The sequence below is a fragment of the Sphaeramia orbicularis genome, chromosome 21, assembly GCF_902148855.1.
Source record: "Sphaeramia orbicularis chromosome 21, fSphaOr1.1, whole genome shotgun sequence".
NCBI classification, from domain to species: domain Eukaryota; kingdom Metazoa; phylum Chordata; class Actinopteri; order Kurtiformes; family Apogonidae; genus Sphaeramia; species Sphaeramia orbicularis.
Window position 1 is genome coordinate 14,927,798 of NC_043977.1, and position 18,729 is coordinate 14,946,526.

Below are 18,729 nucleotides of genomic sequence, written 5' to 3' on the forward strand. Positions count from 1 at the left end.
CGAAGCCATTTCATTCACCTGTAATATTAAAAAAACCATTAATCATAAATTGGCAAAAGTAAAATCTTCAGAACTCGTTTATTGCAAGAAATATGAAAGAATTTTGTATCATATGATGTGAAAATGCCCATAAATGTAAGCAAAAATGTTAAAAAGCCAATATGTAGCATAGTTCAGAAAGTTGACCTGATTGAGCAAAATGAATGTGATTTTTGGCTTCAGCACACCAAAATTATCCTAAATCAGCTCAAAAAACCTAAACAATAAATTTGTTGTTGACCAGTGTAATGAAACAATGCTAAATTAATGTAACTATGCTTTTTTCTCTCTCTCTGTCTATGTGCTTTGCAAATGTAAAAATGTTAATACTTCAATTGGGAATGGATCCCAGGAAGAATAGCCTCTACGTTGGTAGAGACTAATGGGGATCCTTAAATAAAGAAAAAAAAAAAGAAATGTCAACAGTGCATGATATAACGTTCAATAGCTGAAAAATAGTGTTAGGATCCATTTACATATAAATGGGGATTCCCATGTACTGTCCCCTCCATGTCATCCATATTATGTCACACTGTCACAATCATTTAATGAGAAAAGGTAAAAAAAAAAATACTTCATTCCAGCTTCACAGGCAGCAGTAAATGGTGGTCCTTCTGCTTAGAATCGTTTGCAAAATGACCTAAAACCTCACTGAAACATAATCGACACTTACATACATGAAAATCTTCTGATATATAGCTGCATATATTCGCCCAAAAAGGAGTGGGAACAGTTTATTTACTCCCACCTCTAAATCCCACTGTGTTAATAAGTTAAAATCAGACTAAACAGATCAATATAAATAAATATATTTTGTACACACAGGCTCCTTTGCTCATGAAAATCAAGAATCACAATTTCTCTAAAAAAAAAAAAAAAAAAAAAAAAAAGAGGAAAAGAATGTAGCTGCTTCATATTCCACTTAAGCAGCAGTTGTAGTTTTCAGCTCATATTCTATATGTTGTGTCTTTGTATAAACTGTATTTAAAGCTGACATTTTTATCTGCTCAGGTTGTTCTTTTTCTTTTTGTTTCTTATCAGTATCATCAGGACTGTCCCTCGGTCAGACCTCCAAGCGTTCCCATATGCACCTGTCCACCTCGTCCCTCAGCAACGCTCTCGGAAACACCCCCCCGAGCCTACATTACCCAGTCACCCCCTGTCACTATGGCAACCAGCAGGCTACCTACGGCATGATGACAGGTAATTGAACAAAACCAGATTAGTCCACATCATTCCTCAGTCAAAGGGTTAAATAATGCGTGGTTGAAGCTTCTTGAATCTCATCAGTTTTGTATATTCATGGACAGATGGAAGGAAATATAAGAAAATGTATTGAATTTCTATAATTTGTTTGCAAAATATCTAAAATAACCCAAAAAACTGGTGCAAGCACATGTAAATAAACACATCTAAGGTATTTTAAAATGGATTTTTATCACTGAAACACAGTATAAAACATGCTATAACACTATGTAACACATTCCATCAGTACATTAGAGTCACATTTAATGGGCTATATAGTGTGCATTCAAGGCACCATGAAATTCAATACCAACTGATTGCTTTTGCAGCAATTATTCACACAGAGCACATTTTCACATAAAAAAAAAAAAATCACTTGCAGCATTAAATATATCATTTGTAGAGTTTTACCATGAAAATTTGTAGAGATTTACCATGAAACAAAACAATAACAAGTGGTGCCAGGCACAATAAGCCCCGCCCCTCGCACGTATTGTAGTTTATATTGGCATCGATCCAGCTGATGTCAGCATATCAATTGTCTATATATGTGCCAAATTTGAAGTAAATTGAAACAAAATTGATGTTTTTATTGACATTGAAAATTTCGGCCATTATAAGTAAATGGGGGAAGACAAAATGGTAACACTTTACTTGAAGGCCTAGTTTATAATGCATTAAGCGTACATTCATAAGACATTATAATGCATTATAAAAGTCATTACAACAGTTTATGATCATGTACAACAACTTATACCAAGGTTAATAAAGTATTATAAGTGTAGGCCTAATGTGCTATAAATTCAGCTTTCATAATGTTTTATACACCCATACCAAAGTGACAACAGTGTTTGTAGGAAGAATCTCAAGTCCTGGGTTACGTAACACATTCTAACCATCATAACTTTAGCCAGTTATAAAGATACAGAGAACTGCTCTGACATGTAGTTTCTGAAACTGAATAATGCCTTATAAACATCAACAATAAGTTACTGGATGACTGATGATATTATAACACAAGTATGATGACATATGAGCAGTATGTTTTGGCTCTAAGTAAAGTGTAAGTCAAAAATTATGCATCCAAGTTTTCTTAACTCTTTATTTTGCAAAAACAAAACATTAAAAGAACAGAGACAGTAAATAGAAGTGTTACATGTTGCTTTGTACATAAATAAAAAATAATATGGCAGCTCTAAATCTTTGTTAATTCAAACACATACTTTTTTTTTTTTTTTAAATAAATATGAAATCCCTAAAATAGATGGGTATAAAACCTAGTGACAAAACCTAACAAAAGTTTCCCACTTAAAATAAATTCCTTCACACTGCTTTGGTATGGATGTATAAAACATAATGAAAGCTGTATGTACAGTATGCCTACACTTATAATACTTTATTAACCTTAGTATAAGTTGTTGTACATGATGATAAACTGTTGTAATGACTTTTATAATGCATTATAAAAGTATTATAACGTCTTATGAATGTGCGCTTAATGCATTATAAACTAGACCTTCAAGTAAAGTGTTACCGAAAAAATATTTCAAAAATTCATAAAAAATTTGAACTTTGACCTACTTTTCCCAAAATGTGATGACATGTATTCTGGGTCACTGGCAATCTATAAACCCAGTTTGATTTGAATTCAACCAATAGTTTTGCTGCTAGAGTGCAATGTTGTTATAATGTTGCTACTAGATGATAATCACAAAGCTATTGCACCCTCAGCTGTTGTGTTATCACTTTGACGCAACGCAAAGTGTCCTGAAATAACTTTAAAGCTGCAGGAGACTTTCGTGACCAATTTTTCATCAAATCCGTAAAACCTCAGTCATAACCTAAGTATCACGAATCCGTAAGTCCACCTGGATCTCTTACATTACGGTGAGCAATTACAAAGTGCCATCCACCATTAACAAACCATGTGTTTACAAACAGACCCAGTAGGTAACTCAGGCATCTTCGGAATTTTGTCGCAACGTGCATTGTGGGAAACGGAGGTTCGCGCAGCCGCCTGGCAGTGGCAGCTGCTAAAGACACAACGCAGAAACGGCAGGAGCTCCCTTCCCTCTGTGCATATTCCTCTCGCCATTTCTGCGTTTCAGCCATTTCCACGTCGTGTTTGTTTCATCCATATTATATCATATGGCTGCACTGCCGCTGCGCAAACTTCCGTTTCCTACAATGCACACTGCGACAAAATTCCGAACATGCCCGACTGACCTCCCGGCTCTGTTTGTAAACACACGGCTTGTTTACACTGGTCTACAAGGAAAATGCTTCCAGAATAAAAGTAATGAAATTTTACCACATGAGAGTCACTGATAAAGAAAAATCAAGTCAAAAATGCTGGTTGGCTGAACTGTCCAAGATACAGCCTTGGGTCAAAATGTGAAATTCAAGAATTAACGAGAGAATGGGTTCGACTCAAAAGGAATATTTGTCTCAGAGCTACAAGATCTACTTCAAAACACTGTCTGCACATTAGAATACATTCACTTTACGGGTTCCATTTAGTGGAAGATTTATAAAACTATTATATAAATGTACATAAACCAATATATATGTGTAAGGCAAGGCAAGTTTATTTGTATAGCACATTTCAGCAACAAGACAATTCAAGGTGCTTCACACAGGACATTGAAATAAAAGAAACAAAAAGAAACACATTTAAAACATTATAAAAGAAACATAAAAGGTGATTAAAAACAGCGAGTAAGAAAACAACACATAAAATCAAAATAAAATAAAATAAAATAAAATAAAATAAATGCAAAAGTGTAATAACACTTAATCATATACCTTGAAAACATCAGCAAACCGGCACTTTTGTCATTTATTTTCCAATTAATCTTATTAAAATACGTAACATTTAGCACATTTAATCTCTGAAGCAGATCATTTCTAAAAAATTGTAGACCAGTGTTATGGTGGATGGCACTAAGAAACTGTTCATCATAATGCAAGAGATTCAGGTGAGTAATCACAGAAAGACTTACAGATTCGTGATACTGAGGATATGACTGAGGTTTTACAGATTTGATGAAAAATTGTTCACCAAAGTCTCCCATACCTTTAAGATACTTCAAAAAGAAAAGAGACGTTTGCTGAAATATTCACCAAGACGACTGTGAAACATAAGGAAAGAGTCCAGTTTGTGTCGGAGGCAAAACAGAATGAACAGATTAGAAAAACACAGATGCAGCTGCATGAGGAAAATATTCTAATATTAAGTGGAAAAAAAAAAAATACACATTTCTTCCTCTCAGCAGCTGAGATAAATAAAAGTATGCTTTAGTTTGGCGGCGACTGGAACTTCTATCATGTTATCTGTGTAATGTTTGAACCTACTGTGTAAAAAGGTCACTTCACATGACTCACTTGTATTTAAAGACTGTAATTAGACTGTAATTACACTGGTCAACAAGGAAAATGTTTCCAGAATAAAAGCAGTGAAATGCAAAATTAAGTCCAAAGTGCTAGTTGGTTTTAGTTTTCAATAAGCAGCATTCTTTTATTTAAAATTGAAATTACATGAATTAATGGGAGAATGGGTTTGACAGAAAAGGAGTATTTGACACTGAGCTGAAAGTTATGCTGCGAAACACTGTCTTTACATTAGAATAGATTATTTATAGCATTTGGTATGACCTCTTTAACCCTTTTGTTCAGACAATATGAGATTTATTGCATTAGTTTCCTGATTTTTTACCTCAGGTTTTATTCAACACATGTCAAATGCTTGCTCTGTTGTTTTGGTTTTTTTCTTTGTCACAAGGTCATAGTGACTTTAACCTTTACAACCCATTTAGTTCAGTTTTTGTGCGTCTTTGATGTTGTGCACATGTTTCCTGTATTTCTGTTGTTGTATGTGAAGAAAAGACAATGAGAACTAAATCTGTATGCTCATTTTAACCCATAAAGACCCAGTGCTACTTTTGTGTCACTTACCAAATGAATTTGTCTTTCTATTTAACATTTCTTAAATGATTTATCACTATTGATTATAATATTATCCTCTGTGTTTTGAGTTTTTTTTCCCCATAAAAATCAGGTATTTTCCTATATTTAATTCACTGATCATGTAGATCACAGGTGTCAAACATGCGGCCCGGGGGCCAAATCCAGCCCGCCAAAGGATCCAGTCTGGCCCGCGGGATGAATTTGTGAAATGCAAAAATTACACTAAGATATTAACAATCCTTTTAGTTCAGGTTCCACATTCAGACCAATTCAATTTCAAGTGGGTCAGACCAGTAAAATACTATCATAATAACATATAAATAATGACAACTCCAAATTTTTCTCTTTGTAAAGGCAAATATTTTCATGTATTTACACTAAAACAAAATATAATTTCGCCAAAAATGTGAATAACCTGAACAAATATGAACAACCTGAAATGTCTTAAGTACAGTTTTAACAAGATTCTACCTGTTATTAAATGTTTTGTATGTTTGTAGATCCACTGTGATCTGTAAGTTATAATGTTCATGTGTAAATGATAAACTGAGGCAGAATATTGTTAAAATTACACTTATTTTTTCAGTTTGTTCATGTTATTCACATCTTTTGAAAGGATAGTTTGTAGATGTAAACCTTTTCATAATCTAAATTTACTTTTTTTGCTCTAAAACAGAGAAAAGTTTGGAGTTGACATTATTTATATATTATCATGTTATTGTATTACTTGTTCGGCCCACTTTAGATCAAATTTAGCTGAATGTGGCCCCTGAACTAAAATGAGTTTGACACCCCTGATGTAGATGTTCATAAAAGCTTGGATTAAAGTTGAGTTAGTATATCAGAAGCAGAGAAAACTGAAGGAAAAGTGACTTTTTCAGCAAAGATATCAACAACTGAATCTAAAAACAAATGTCACTGATCAAATTCTATGGGTTTTACTGGTGAATTAATATTGTAGAAGATGACGGTGTTTCCATCGTAACTACGGAGCCTCTGAACGTCCAAATGAGTCATATCTGATGACCACAAAAAGATGAAAAACTGCATTTTACACTAATTATTTCAAAGTATTGATAGGTTTTGTGGTTCAGAAGTTACAAAACATTTTAGATCAGTAGATGGTTTTGGTTGCTAGTGGCTGTTTGGGTCTTTATGGGTTAACTCTGTGAAAGCAACAAGCCTAAAGGTGACCAGAGACTGTTGCACAATATTGTACAAGACAACAACAGTGACGATTGTAAAACTAAATCTTTGTGTTTAATCTGTAGCTCAGGAGATGCTGTCTGCCAGTATCTCTCAGACTCGTATCCTGCAGACATGTGGTGTCCCTCACCCTAACATGGTGAGCGCTACAAATCCACTGCAAGGTAACGATCAGACACACACAGTCTTACAGTCTGTTTTACAATCCCATCCATCCTTAAACCCCCCCGACACACACTTAAACATTCACACATAATGATCCCCTCTCTCCTGAGGCCAGTTGAAGGCAGTAAATTGAGCAGACAATTTGTTTATTCCCATTTAATTTCAAATCTGCCACCAGTTAAAATCAATTTCAGACATGATTACCTCGCTTAGCGCTGCAGCTCTTTAGCACCCTTGTTTAACATTACTGTCAGAGATGATTTGCTCCCGTTTCTCCTTCCAGCAGAGAGACAAGACATCCACATGTAGAAGTACAGGGTGGGGAAGCAAAATGTACAATATTTTGAGGCAGGGATTGAAAGACAGTGTATGACCAATTAGTTTATTGAAAGTCAGGAGAATTTATTTGCCACAAGAAAATTGACATAATACAGGGGTTGGACAAAATAATGGAAACACCTTAAAAAACTAGAAAAGCACTTGGAGAGCGCAGACCTCCACCAAGCGCAAAAATTCCCCACATAATCGGTGATACAAATCCTACATTTATTTTTTAAAATAAAATCTGCCTTCTGGATCAGATCCGGATCAGCCTTTGAAATGTGATAGAGGACCCCATTGTCAATTCCTGAGTTAAATTTCATGAGTTTTGGTCAATAATTAAGCGAGATATTGGGAAACGAACATTTTAGCCCCATTTACCACAATGTTAACAAAAATTTCAAAGTGATCCAGAATCCAGGATTTCTTCCGGATCACCCCCAAAAATTAATCATTTCTTCCTTATCCCATTTCCAACAAAACCCTGAAAATTTCATCAAAATCTGTCCTTAACTTTTTGAGTTATGTTGCACACTAACGGACAGACAAACAAACAGACAGACAAACAAACCCTGGCAAAAACATAACCTCCTTGGCGGAGGTAATCAACAAAATATAATTTAATATATGTGTAGGTCCGCCTTTTGCGGCAATTACAGCCTCAATTCTCCGAGGTATTGATTCATACAACTTGTGAATTGTTTCCAAAGGAATTTTAAGCCATTCTTCAGTTAGAATACCCTCCAACTCTTTTAGAGACGATGGCGGTGGAAATCGACGTCTTACTTGAATCTCTAAAACTGACCATAAATGCTCAATAATGTTGAGGTCTGGGGACTGTGCCGGCCATACGAGATGCTCAACTTCATTAGAATGTTCCTCATGCCATTCTTTAACAATTCTAGCTGTATGGATTGGGGCATTATCATCTTGAGGTGAAGGTGTTTCCATTATTTTGTCCAACCCCTGTAGAAAATGTTTTTATTCTATGTGTCCTCCTTCTCTCTCAATAACTGCCTTCACACGCTTCCTGAAACTTGCGCAAGTGTTCCTCAAATATTCGGGTGACAACTTCTCCCATTCTTCTTTTCATAGTATCTTCCAGACTTTCTCGTAATAGTTTTGCTCATAGTCATTCTCTTCTTTCCATCATAAACAGTCTTTATGGACACTCCAACTATTTTTGAAATCTCCTTTGGTGTGACGAGTGCATTCAGCAAATCACACACTCTTTGACGTTTGCCTCCCTGATTACTCATATGGGCAAAAGTTTCTGAAAAGGTATGGATAATAGTGTTAGGTATGATTATGACATCAATATACAGGGTTTGGACAAAATAATGGAAACACCTTCACCTCAAGATGATAATGCCCCAATCCATACAGCTAGAATTGTTAAAGAATGGCATGAGGAACATTCTAATGAAGTTGAACATCTCGTATGGCCGGCACAGTCCCCAGACCTCAACATTATTGAGCATTTATGGTCAGTTTTAGAGATTCAAGTAAGACGTCGATTTCCACCGCCATCGTCTCTAAAAGAGTTGGAGGGTATTCTAACTGAAGAATGGCTTAAAATTCCTTTGGAAACAATTCACAAGTTGTATGCATCAATACCTCGGAGAAGTGAGGCTGTAATTGCCACAAAAGGCAGACCTACACCATATTAAATTATATTTTGTTGATTTTTTAAGGTGTGTTATGGAAATGTTCAACTCATAACCCACACACAAAGAGGAGGAGAGAAAGTTAGAGTTAAAATAAATAAATGCATTTATTGAGAAGTCAATCGCAGAGAAACTCTGTAAGTGAAGTCTGATTAAACAAGAGAAAACTAAAGATTATACAGAACCAAATCCAACCCCCTCAAACTATGATGTCATTCCTTTCGTACATCGTACCACCCCATACTACTCCTTCTCTGCTCCGTGAAGAGGTCATGATGACCTCTTCACTCTAACCTTGCTTGGATCCAATCTGGAGTGCAGGCGCCATCCTCTATCTACACATTCAGACATTTAGGTGTTTGGGTTTTAACTCAAGGCAAGAACTCCGTTCCTGGGTTGGGGGTGTTACAGAGTGGTAAACATCACACATAAGGAATAATGACTCAGCATTAAAAGAAGATGTACTAACAGTATAAAATATAAAGAGTATAAAATATAAAAAGTAAATTTTTCCACCACAGGTGGAAAAATGTGCCCTTATTTTGTCCAACCCCTGTATGTTTGGTTTCAAAACAACTGACGTAGTGCCTGCTGAGAAAAAACTACTAAATGTTCATTGTAAATTTTGCTTCCCCACCCTGTAGTTTCCTGAAATTCTCATAAACCCACACTAGGAGATTTACTAACATATTATTTTTATTGATAATGACTGCGTTAATGTGCAGAGTCTGATCAGGCAGTTAGTGCAGAATTTATCCCAGCATTCCCATTTAACCCATAAAGACCCAAACATCCATCATCGACCCAATTTATCTACTGATCTAAACTGTTTAACACCTGTTGATCCATTAATCCTATTAATACATGTAAATAATTGGTGTAAAATGCAGTTTCCCAGAAAATTATAGGTACTTCCCAGAATGTTCAAAAATGTCCACTCACGTGTATTTCTTTTGTACACCGCGTTTTCCGAAACTTTCCACGAGCTCACATGTTCTTTCTGCCCGCCCCATTTTGTAACCGCATAAATTCACATGTTCCTTCGATGGCTACACGTTTTCGTTCCTTTGTGGGTCTCCCAGGAAAAAAAGTCAACTACTCTGTTACAACCGTCACATTATACTGAAATTTAACTTTTGGCATGCAAATGAATACTTTTGATTATAAAATGAATACTTTGATTACAAAATGAATACTTTTGAATATAAAATGAATACTTTGATTACAAAATGAATACTTTTGAATATAAAATGAATACTTTGATTACAAAATGAATACTTTTGAATATAAAATGAATACTTTGATTACAAAATGAATACTTTTGAACATAAAATGAATACTTTGATTACAAAATGAATACTTTTGAACATAAAATGAATACTTTGATTACAAAATGAATACTTTTGAATATAAAATGAATACTTTGATTACAAAATGAATACTTTTGAATATAAAATGAATACTTTGATTACCAAATGAATACTTTTGAATATAAAATGAATACTTTGATTACAAAATGAATACTTTTGAATATAAAATGAATACTTTGATTACAAAATGAATACTTTTGAATATAAAATGAATACTTTAATTACAAAATGAATACTTTGATTACAAAATGAATACTTTTGAATATAAAATGAATACTTTGATTACAAAATGAATACTTTGATTACAAAATGAATACTTTTGAATATAAAATGAATACTTTGATTACAAAATGAATACTTTGATTATAAAATGAATACTTTTGAATATAAAATGAATACTTTGATTACAAAATTAACACTTTTGAACATAAAATGAATACTTTGATTATAAAATTAATACTTTTGAACATAAAATGAATACTTTGATTATAAAATTAATACTTTTGAATATAAAATTAATACTTTGATCATAAAATTAATACTTTGATTAAAATACTGGTTTTTGACACTACACTTTTTTACCTTAAGCATTTTAGACTGTCCCTCATTTGGACGTTCAGAGGCTCTATAGTGAACGTAGAAACACCATCATCTTCCACAACATTGATTCACTAATAAAACCCAAGGAGTTTGATCAATGACAGTGGATGGAGACACTGGGTTTATGCTCAGAACAGAAAAACTCACACTTTATTCCGGAGACAATAACAGGGTTCGACAGTCCAGGGGGTAACCAATCCGATAACGGGCAGACAGAGAGAAAGCAGATACCTGATGACAGTTCCAAGTCCGATACACAGAGCACAGTCCAACAGCAGCCAGGTCAAAACCAGTAGTCCAAAAAGAACAGGTGAAAGTACAGGAAGGTAGAAGCAGGAATCCACAGTAGAATAACAGTCCAAATTATACACAGTAAAAACCCAAGGGCAAACAGGAAAAACACGAGGAAGCAAGGCACACACAAGGCTAGCACAAGACAATCTGGTACAGAACAATGGAAAAGCCCAGGCTTCAATAAGGAACAGGTGAATTCAACTGGCAATCAGGAGCACAGGAAGTACAACAAAACCCAAGCAGTTATATTGGAATTTCACAATAAAACAGGAAGTTGTAAACCAAAACATAACAGGATTATGGGATCATTACACAGTTAATGATATATTTTGCTGAAAAAGTCACTTTTTCTTCACTTCTCTCAACTTTAATCTGAGCTTTTATGAACATCCACATGATCAGTAAATTAAACAGGAAAATACCTGATTTTCACTGAAAAAACACAAAATACAGAAAATAATATTATTGCGATAATGCTGAAAAAGTCACTTTTTCTTCAGTTTTCTAAACGTTAATCAGAGCTTTTATGAACATCCACATGATCAGTAAATTAAACATAGGAAAACACCTGATTTTTTACTGAAAAAACAAAATACAGAAGATATTATTGTGATAATGCTAAAAAAAAGTCACTTTTTCTTCAATTTTCTCAACTTTAATCTGAGCTTTTATGAACATCCACATGGTCAGTAAATTAAATATAGGAAAATACCTGATTTTCACTGAAAAAACACAAAATACAGAAGATAATGTTTTTGCGATAATGCTGAAAAAGTCACTTTTTCTTCAGTTTTCTCAACTTTAATCAGAGCTTTTATGAACATCCACATGATCAGTAAATTAAACAGGAAAATACCTGATTTTTACTGAAAAAACACAAAATACAGAAGATAATATTGTGATAATACTGAAAAAGTCACTTTTTCTTCACTTTTCTCAACTTTAATCTGAGCTTTTATGAACATCCACATGATCAGTAAATTAAATGTAGGAAAATACCTGATTATTATTGAAAAAACACAAAATACAGAAGATAATATTATTGTGATAATACTGAAAAAGTCACTTTTTCTTCTATTTTCTCAACTTTAATCTGAGCTTTTATGAACATCCACATGATCCGTAAATTAAATGTAGGAAAATACCTGATTATTATTGAAAAAACACAAAATACAGAAGATAATATTATTGTGATAATGCTGAAAAAGTCACTTTTTCTTCAATTTTCCAAACTTTAATCTGAGCTTTTATGAACATCCACATGATCAGTAAATTAAACATAGGAAAACACCTGATTTTTACTGAAAAAACACAAAATACAGAAGATAATATTGTGATAATGCTGAAAAACTCACTTTTTCTTCAATTTTCTCAACTTTAATCTGAGCTTTTATGAACATCCACATGGTCAGTAAATTAAATATAGGAAAATACCTGATTTTCACTGAAAAAACACAAAATACAGAAGATAATGTTTTTGCGATAATGCTGAAAAAGTCACTTTTTCTTCAGTTTTCTCAACTTTAATCAGAGCTTTTATGAACATCCACATGATCAGTAAATTAAACAGGAAAATACCTGATTTTTTACTGAAAAAACACAAAATACAGATGATAATATTGTGATAATACTGAAAAAGTCACTTTTTCTTCACTTTTCTCAACTTTAATCTGAGCTTTTATGAACATCCACATGATCCGTAAATTAAATGTAGGAAAATACCTGATTTTTTACTGAAAAAAACACAAAATACAGATGATAATATTGTGATAATACTGAAAAAGTCACTTTTTCTTCACTTTTCTCAACTTTAATCTGAGCTTTTATGAACATCCACATGATCCGTAAATTAAATGTAGGAAAATACCTGATTATTATTGAAAAAACACAAAATACAGAAGATAATATAATTGTGATAATGCTGAAAAAGTCACTTTTTCTTCAATTTTCTCAACTTTAATCTGAGCTTTTATGAACATCCACATGATCAGTAAATTAAACAAAGGAAAACACCTGATTTTTACTGAAAAAACACAAAATACAGAAGATAATATTGTGATAATACTGAAAAAGTCACTTTATCTTCAATTTTCTCAACTTTAATCAGAGCTTTTATGAACATCCACATGATCAGTAAATTAAACAGGAAAATACCTGATTTTTTACTGAAAAAACACAAAATACAGATGATAATATTGTGATAATGCTGAAAAAGTCACTTTTTCTTCAATTTTCTCAACTTTAATCTGAGCTTTTATGAACATCCACATGGTCAGTAAATTAAATATAGGAAAATACCTGATTTTCACTGAAAAAACACAAAATACAGAAGATAATGTTTTTGCGATAATGCTGAAAAAGTCACTTTTTCTTCAGTTTTCTCAACTTTAATCAGAGCTTTTATGAACATCCACATGATCAGTAAATTAAACAGGAAAATACCTGATTTTTTACTGAAAAAACACAAAATACAGATGATAATATTGTGATAATACTGAAAAAGTCACTTTTTCTTCACTTTTCTCAACTTTAATCTGAGCTTTTATGAACATCCACATGATCCGTAAATTAAATGTAGGAAAATACCTGATTTTTTACTGAAAAAACACAAAATACAGATGATAATATTGTGATAATACTGAAAAAGTCACTTTTTCTTCACTTTTCTCAACTTTAATCTGAGCTTTTATGAACATCCACATGATCCGTAAATTAAATGTAGGAAAATACCTGATTATTATTGAAAAAACACAAAATACAGAAGATAATATAATTGTGATAATGCTGAAAAAGTCACTTTTTCTTCAATTTTCTCAACTTTAATCTGAGCTTTTATGAACATCCACATGATCAGTAAATTAAACAAAGGAAAACACCTGATTTTTACTGAAAAAACACAAAATACAGAAGATAATATTGTGATAATACTGAAAAAGTCACTTTATCTTCAATTTTCTCAACTTTAATCAGAGCTTTTATGAACATCCACATGATCAGTAAATTAAACAGGAAAATACCTGATTTTTTACTGAAAAAACACAAAATACAGATGATAATATTGTGATAATGCTGAAAAAGTCACTTTTTCTTCAATTTTCTCAACTTTAATCTGACCTTTTATGAACATCCACATGATCAGTAAATTAAATATAGGAAAATACCTGATTATTACTGAAAAAACATAAAATACAGATGATAATATTATTGTGATACCCTTTGTTAAGCATGTTAATAGTGGTTTTTGTGTTTCTGCATTATGTGGGTATTGATGTTATGCAGTGACTGTTCTGTTCCTGTGCCTTGGCCTTGTGTGCGCATGTGCAGAGAGATTCGGGACAAAAAGAAAAGAGACGTACAGCTGTGTGGTGGTTCAGTTGACAAGTTTTAGCAGGGTCAAAGCACAGTAATGTCCCATCAGAGAGCAAACTTTAATTGATTGCCATTCCAACATTTATTTCAATATAAAGTAACTCCTTGTTTTGGATAATCCCTTATGGTCCAACTAAAGCAAAAATGAATTTAAAAGTTAAAAATGTGGGTTATATAGCAGCACTAATCTGTCAAATTGTCTCTAAAATGTTCCGTCAGAGAGATTTCGAATACCGTGTTTTGACCCAGCAGTGTAAGTTGTGGCTGTAACAACAACTTATGTTCCTGTCGGCTTAGTCCAGTGTTTTTCAACCTAGGGGTCGGGACCCGATGTGGGGTTGCCTGGAATTCAAATGAGGTCACCTGAAATTTCTCGTAATTGATAAAAATAAACATAAAAAAAAAACTTAGAAATAAAAAATATATGTTGAACTGAGAGAAACAATCATAATACATAAAAGACATGACAAACTGTGAAGCTGAAACTGAAGCACTGTGGTTCTGTTTATCTGTCAAATGTTCATTGTGGTCAGTTTCAGATGCTGCAGCTCTTTCATAATTCATAGTTTGAGTTCTTGTTTGGTCAGTATTAATTGTCAGCCTTGTAAATCCAAGCTGGACTGACTGTACATATCCTGACCAAGGAAAATAAAATTCTCACTTTGTGCAGTTATCTACACCTGGCTTTTCTGCCTCTGTCCATAATAATATACATTATATAGGCAAGGCAAGGCAAGTTTATTTGTATAGCACATTTCACCAACAAGGCAATTCAAGGTGCTTCACACAGGACATTGAAATACAACGACAGAGAAAAAGAAACACATTTGAAACATTATAAAAGAAACATGTAAAAGGTGATTAAAAACAGCAAGTAAGAAAACAACACATAAAACCCAAAAATATAAAAACGTGCACATATTAAAGTAAGAGTTGCAGTGCAGAGTTTTGAAGGATAAAGTAAAATTTAAAAAGTCAAAAGCATTTTAGTTAAAGGCAGCAGTGAACAGGTGGATAAACAAACAAACAAAACAAAACAGAATCAGATAAACAGATAAAACAGATAAAAAATTAAAAGAATAAAAACTCTATTCAAATGCAGCTGAGAACAGGTGGGTCTTTAACTTGGATTTAAATAAACTAAGTGTTTCAGCTGATCTGAGGCTTTCTGGGACTATATGTCATCTAAAATTAACATTTATTTTGCAACATAGTACAGCAAACTATTACATGATCAAAAACAAATTCATTTTCGCAAAAAAAAAAAAGACACGGTTTTGAATGTCTGGGGTTGCCAGAAATTTGTGATGTTAAAATGGGCCAAAAAAGGTTGGAAACCACTGGTTTAGTCCATTAATAAAGCTTGAATCCAGTGGAACTATACTCTGTCTCAGGTATCATCAACTTCAGGGCTATTACATTATAATAAATGGTGATAAATCAGTTAAGAAAAGTTAAATACAGAGAAAAAAAAAAACCCACAGAAGAAGCACTGTCCTTTATGGATTTAGCAAAATAGATTTTATTATTTCCCTGCCTTGTAAGTTTACACTGGTGCACCCTAGTACAGTGGGTTTATTTTCTCAGCATGGTGACTCATGCAGACTGCAGTAGGTGTTGATGCTGGACTTCTAGCTACTGTATACGGTACAAAAGTGTTAGTCAGTTCTGCACATTTAGCTCGACATGGCTTTTAAATCTGGAGTCATAGGCATCCTCCACTGAAATCACATTGGTCACACAGTGAGTGGGTCAGGAACAGAAGTGCTTATCAACAAAGGATCAGCGATGACTTGTTGTAGTGTCAAACCACTATATACAGATATGAAACACCCACACTAATCTAAAAGTGGAATATATTAAACTGACACAACTTCGTCGTGGATGTTTCTGAAGACTATATAAACAAGAAAAGAAAAAACTGCATTTATTGTCATTATCACATGTAGTTAGGGATGTATCGATTACCGGTATAACGATAAACCGCGGTAAAATTGCCAACAGTTAGTATTACCGTTAAAATTCTAATTATCATGATAACCGTGTTTGATTACTGCACTTTTAGGGGAAAAAACCCTATGTATGTACGAGGGCCGTTCAATAAGTTCATGGCCTCACCCAGAACAGAACAACACAGACTGATAATTTATATTTTATTTTTCAACATAATCTCCTTTTACAGCAATGCACTTGGTCCATCGATGTTCAAGCATCACTATCCCATCACGAAAGAATGTAACATCCTGTATTATAACAACCAGTATTTCTGGGTGAGGCCATGAACTTATTGAACAGCCCTCGTATGTCAAATATTTGAGTATAGTTTTAATTTATTACAATTTTGATTTTATATACCTAATATTTGGAACCAATATTCACTTTTAATGTCTTTGAAAAGGTTCGTTAAGCATATTTGTGTTATTTATGCAATAAATTATAGACATTTTTCAAATTGGATTTTATTTTTTTTGTGTGTTTTTTTGTCCTTTTACGTTGATATTAGGGATGTCCGATATTGGCTTTTTTGCCAAAAACTGATATGCCGATATTGTCCAACGCTTAATTTCAGATTCCGATATCTACTGATACCGCTGCCGATATATGTGGGATATTAAAATAATTTTAGGTGACATCACATATCTCCTGTCATGGAATAAACACATCATGCCTAATTTTATTGTGATGCCCCACTGGATGCATTCTCAAATGCAACAAGGCTTTCAAAATGTAAACACTGTCTGTGCAAAGAATACATACTTCAACTTAAGTTGTGGAAAAAATGCCATATTTATTTATTTTCTCTCCCTCCCTCCATGAGTCTATTACAGTGTGGCAACTCTACTGTACAATTTTGAAAACTGCACATTTCTTTCAGCTACAAACAATGCTTCATTTACGTGTCGGTAAATGCCGGTGAAATCAAGGCATTATTTTATCGTTTTTAATGATAGGCAAAAAAACGATAACGATATTCACCGATATTCCATTTTTATGCCAATATCTGGCCGATAATATCGGTGGGCCGATATTATCAGACAATCCTAGTTGATATAGTAGGTTAAAGTGAAAAACATAATAGGCAGATGAGATAGATGAAGTTGTGCTGAAAAAAAAAAGATCCCAAACATGGGTATAGTAAACATTTGTTTATATAGTATATAAAGGCAAAATCAAAAATACTGAAAAATGGACAAAATAGGCTCAGACCACTAAGGGTTAATATTTAAATGTTTCTGCAACAGATGGTACATTGTGCCAATTATTTTATTTATTTATTATTTTTTTAATACAACTTGGTTAAATTATTTCAGTGTGTGTATAAGTACTTTTTGAACATTTTGAGCACAATTTCAACAATACCGCGATAATAATGATAACCGTGATAATTAGTCACAATACCCTCGATATGAAATTTTCATATCGTTACATCCCTACATGTGGTATCAGCAAACACAGACCAATGTAAATATGACCAAAAAATATAACCTCAGCACAATATAATTAACATTTGCACCTGATATTTTAAAAAAAACAGTTATTGAGTGTGGATCTCATTCTTCTGACCCGCTCCAGTAAATGTTCTAATAAAACACTATGATCTATGATGTCAAACGCCAGGACCTAAATTAAACAGCCTGTCACATTCAACTACCATCAAGATGTAATTTATTGTAAATGAACTGAGTTTCTGCTTTGCCAAGTGATCAAAAGGCATATTAGATGCTGTCAGTGTGTTTGAGGTGAACAACCCTTTTTTGTCTGCTGCAAAATGGGAATTCCTCCTACTGTATATGGAAGAAATATGTAGAAATGGTGTTCTCAGTGAATACAAAGAGACCCGATGGAAGAATATTTAAGACGAAAAGGGCAGAGGGAGAGTTACTAGTATTAAACAGAACGATATAATTATAAAAGGAGGATAGGACGAGGTCAGAAAAGAAATTGGCTCTTTCATTTTACAACTGCACAATGGATCAAAGTGTAATTTGTAAGATGTCACTCCAGAAACTCAGACACAATTAACAATTCTGCATTTGGTCTCACCTATGATGAACCTTGAAACCTCTTTTACCTTATTATTTTAATATTTCCAGCCTGCATAGTCAGCTGTCATCCATATTTAACTGCTACTTTGGGAAAAAAAAAAAAAAAAAGGACGAAAAAAAAAAAAATCCCATAGGATAAATAAAACACAGCTAGGAGGATTGTGAATCTTTGAGCTACATATGCCTGGTGGCAGGAAACAGAAGTGAACGCTGATGTTTTTACTGCTGGATGTGTAAAATAAATAGACAATTGTTTACTTTACTTTGCCGCTTTGTAAGGTAATATTAGTTTGTTTGCTTTCCACACACCTTAAGGCGGCTGTTGGTTCTAGCTTCCATGGTCGCTGCACATCTATGCCAGCCAGAGGGACCCTGTCCATCTTCACATAAGCTCTGAGCTGCTTTCACAAACCCAGTTAGCCCACATCTGTTATGAAAAGG

At 33.5% G+C, this 18,729-nt stretch overlaps 1 protein-coding gene across 1 annotated transcript in view; it reads left to right on the forward strand.

The window, feature by feature from the left end:
- pou1f1 (POU class 1 homeobox 1) overlaps window positions 1-18,729 on the forward strand; it is a 43,771-nt gene that overhangs the window by 14,617 nt on the left and 10,425 nt on the right. Inside the window, exons 2-3 of the mRNA XM_030125235.1 lie at window positions 1,081-1,242; window positions 6,522-6,620. Coding sequence (XP_029981095.1) covers window positions 1,081-1,242; window positions 6,522-6,620 — 261 coding nt within the window. The remainder of the gene's footprint in view (window positions 1-1,080; window positions 1,243-6,521; window positions 6,621-18,729) is intronic.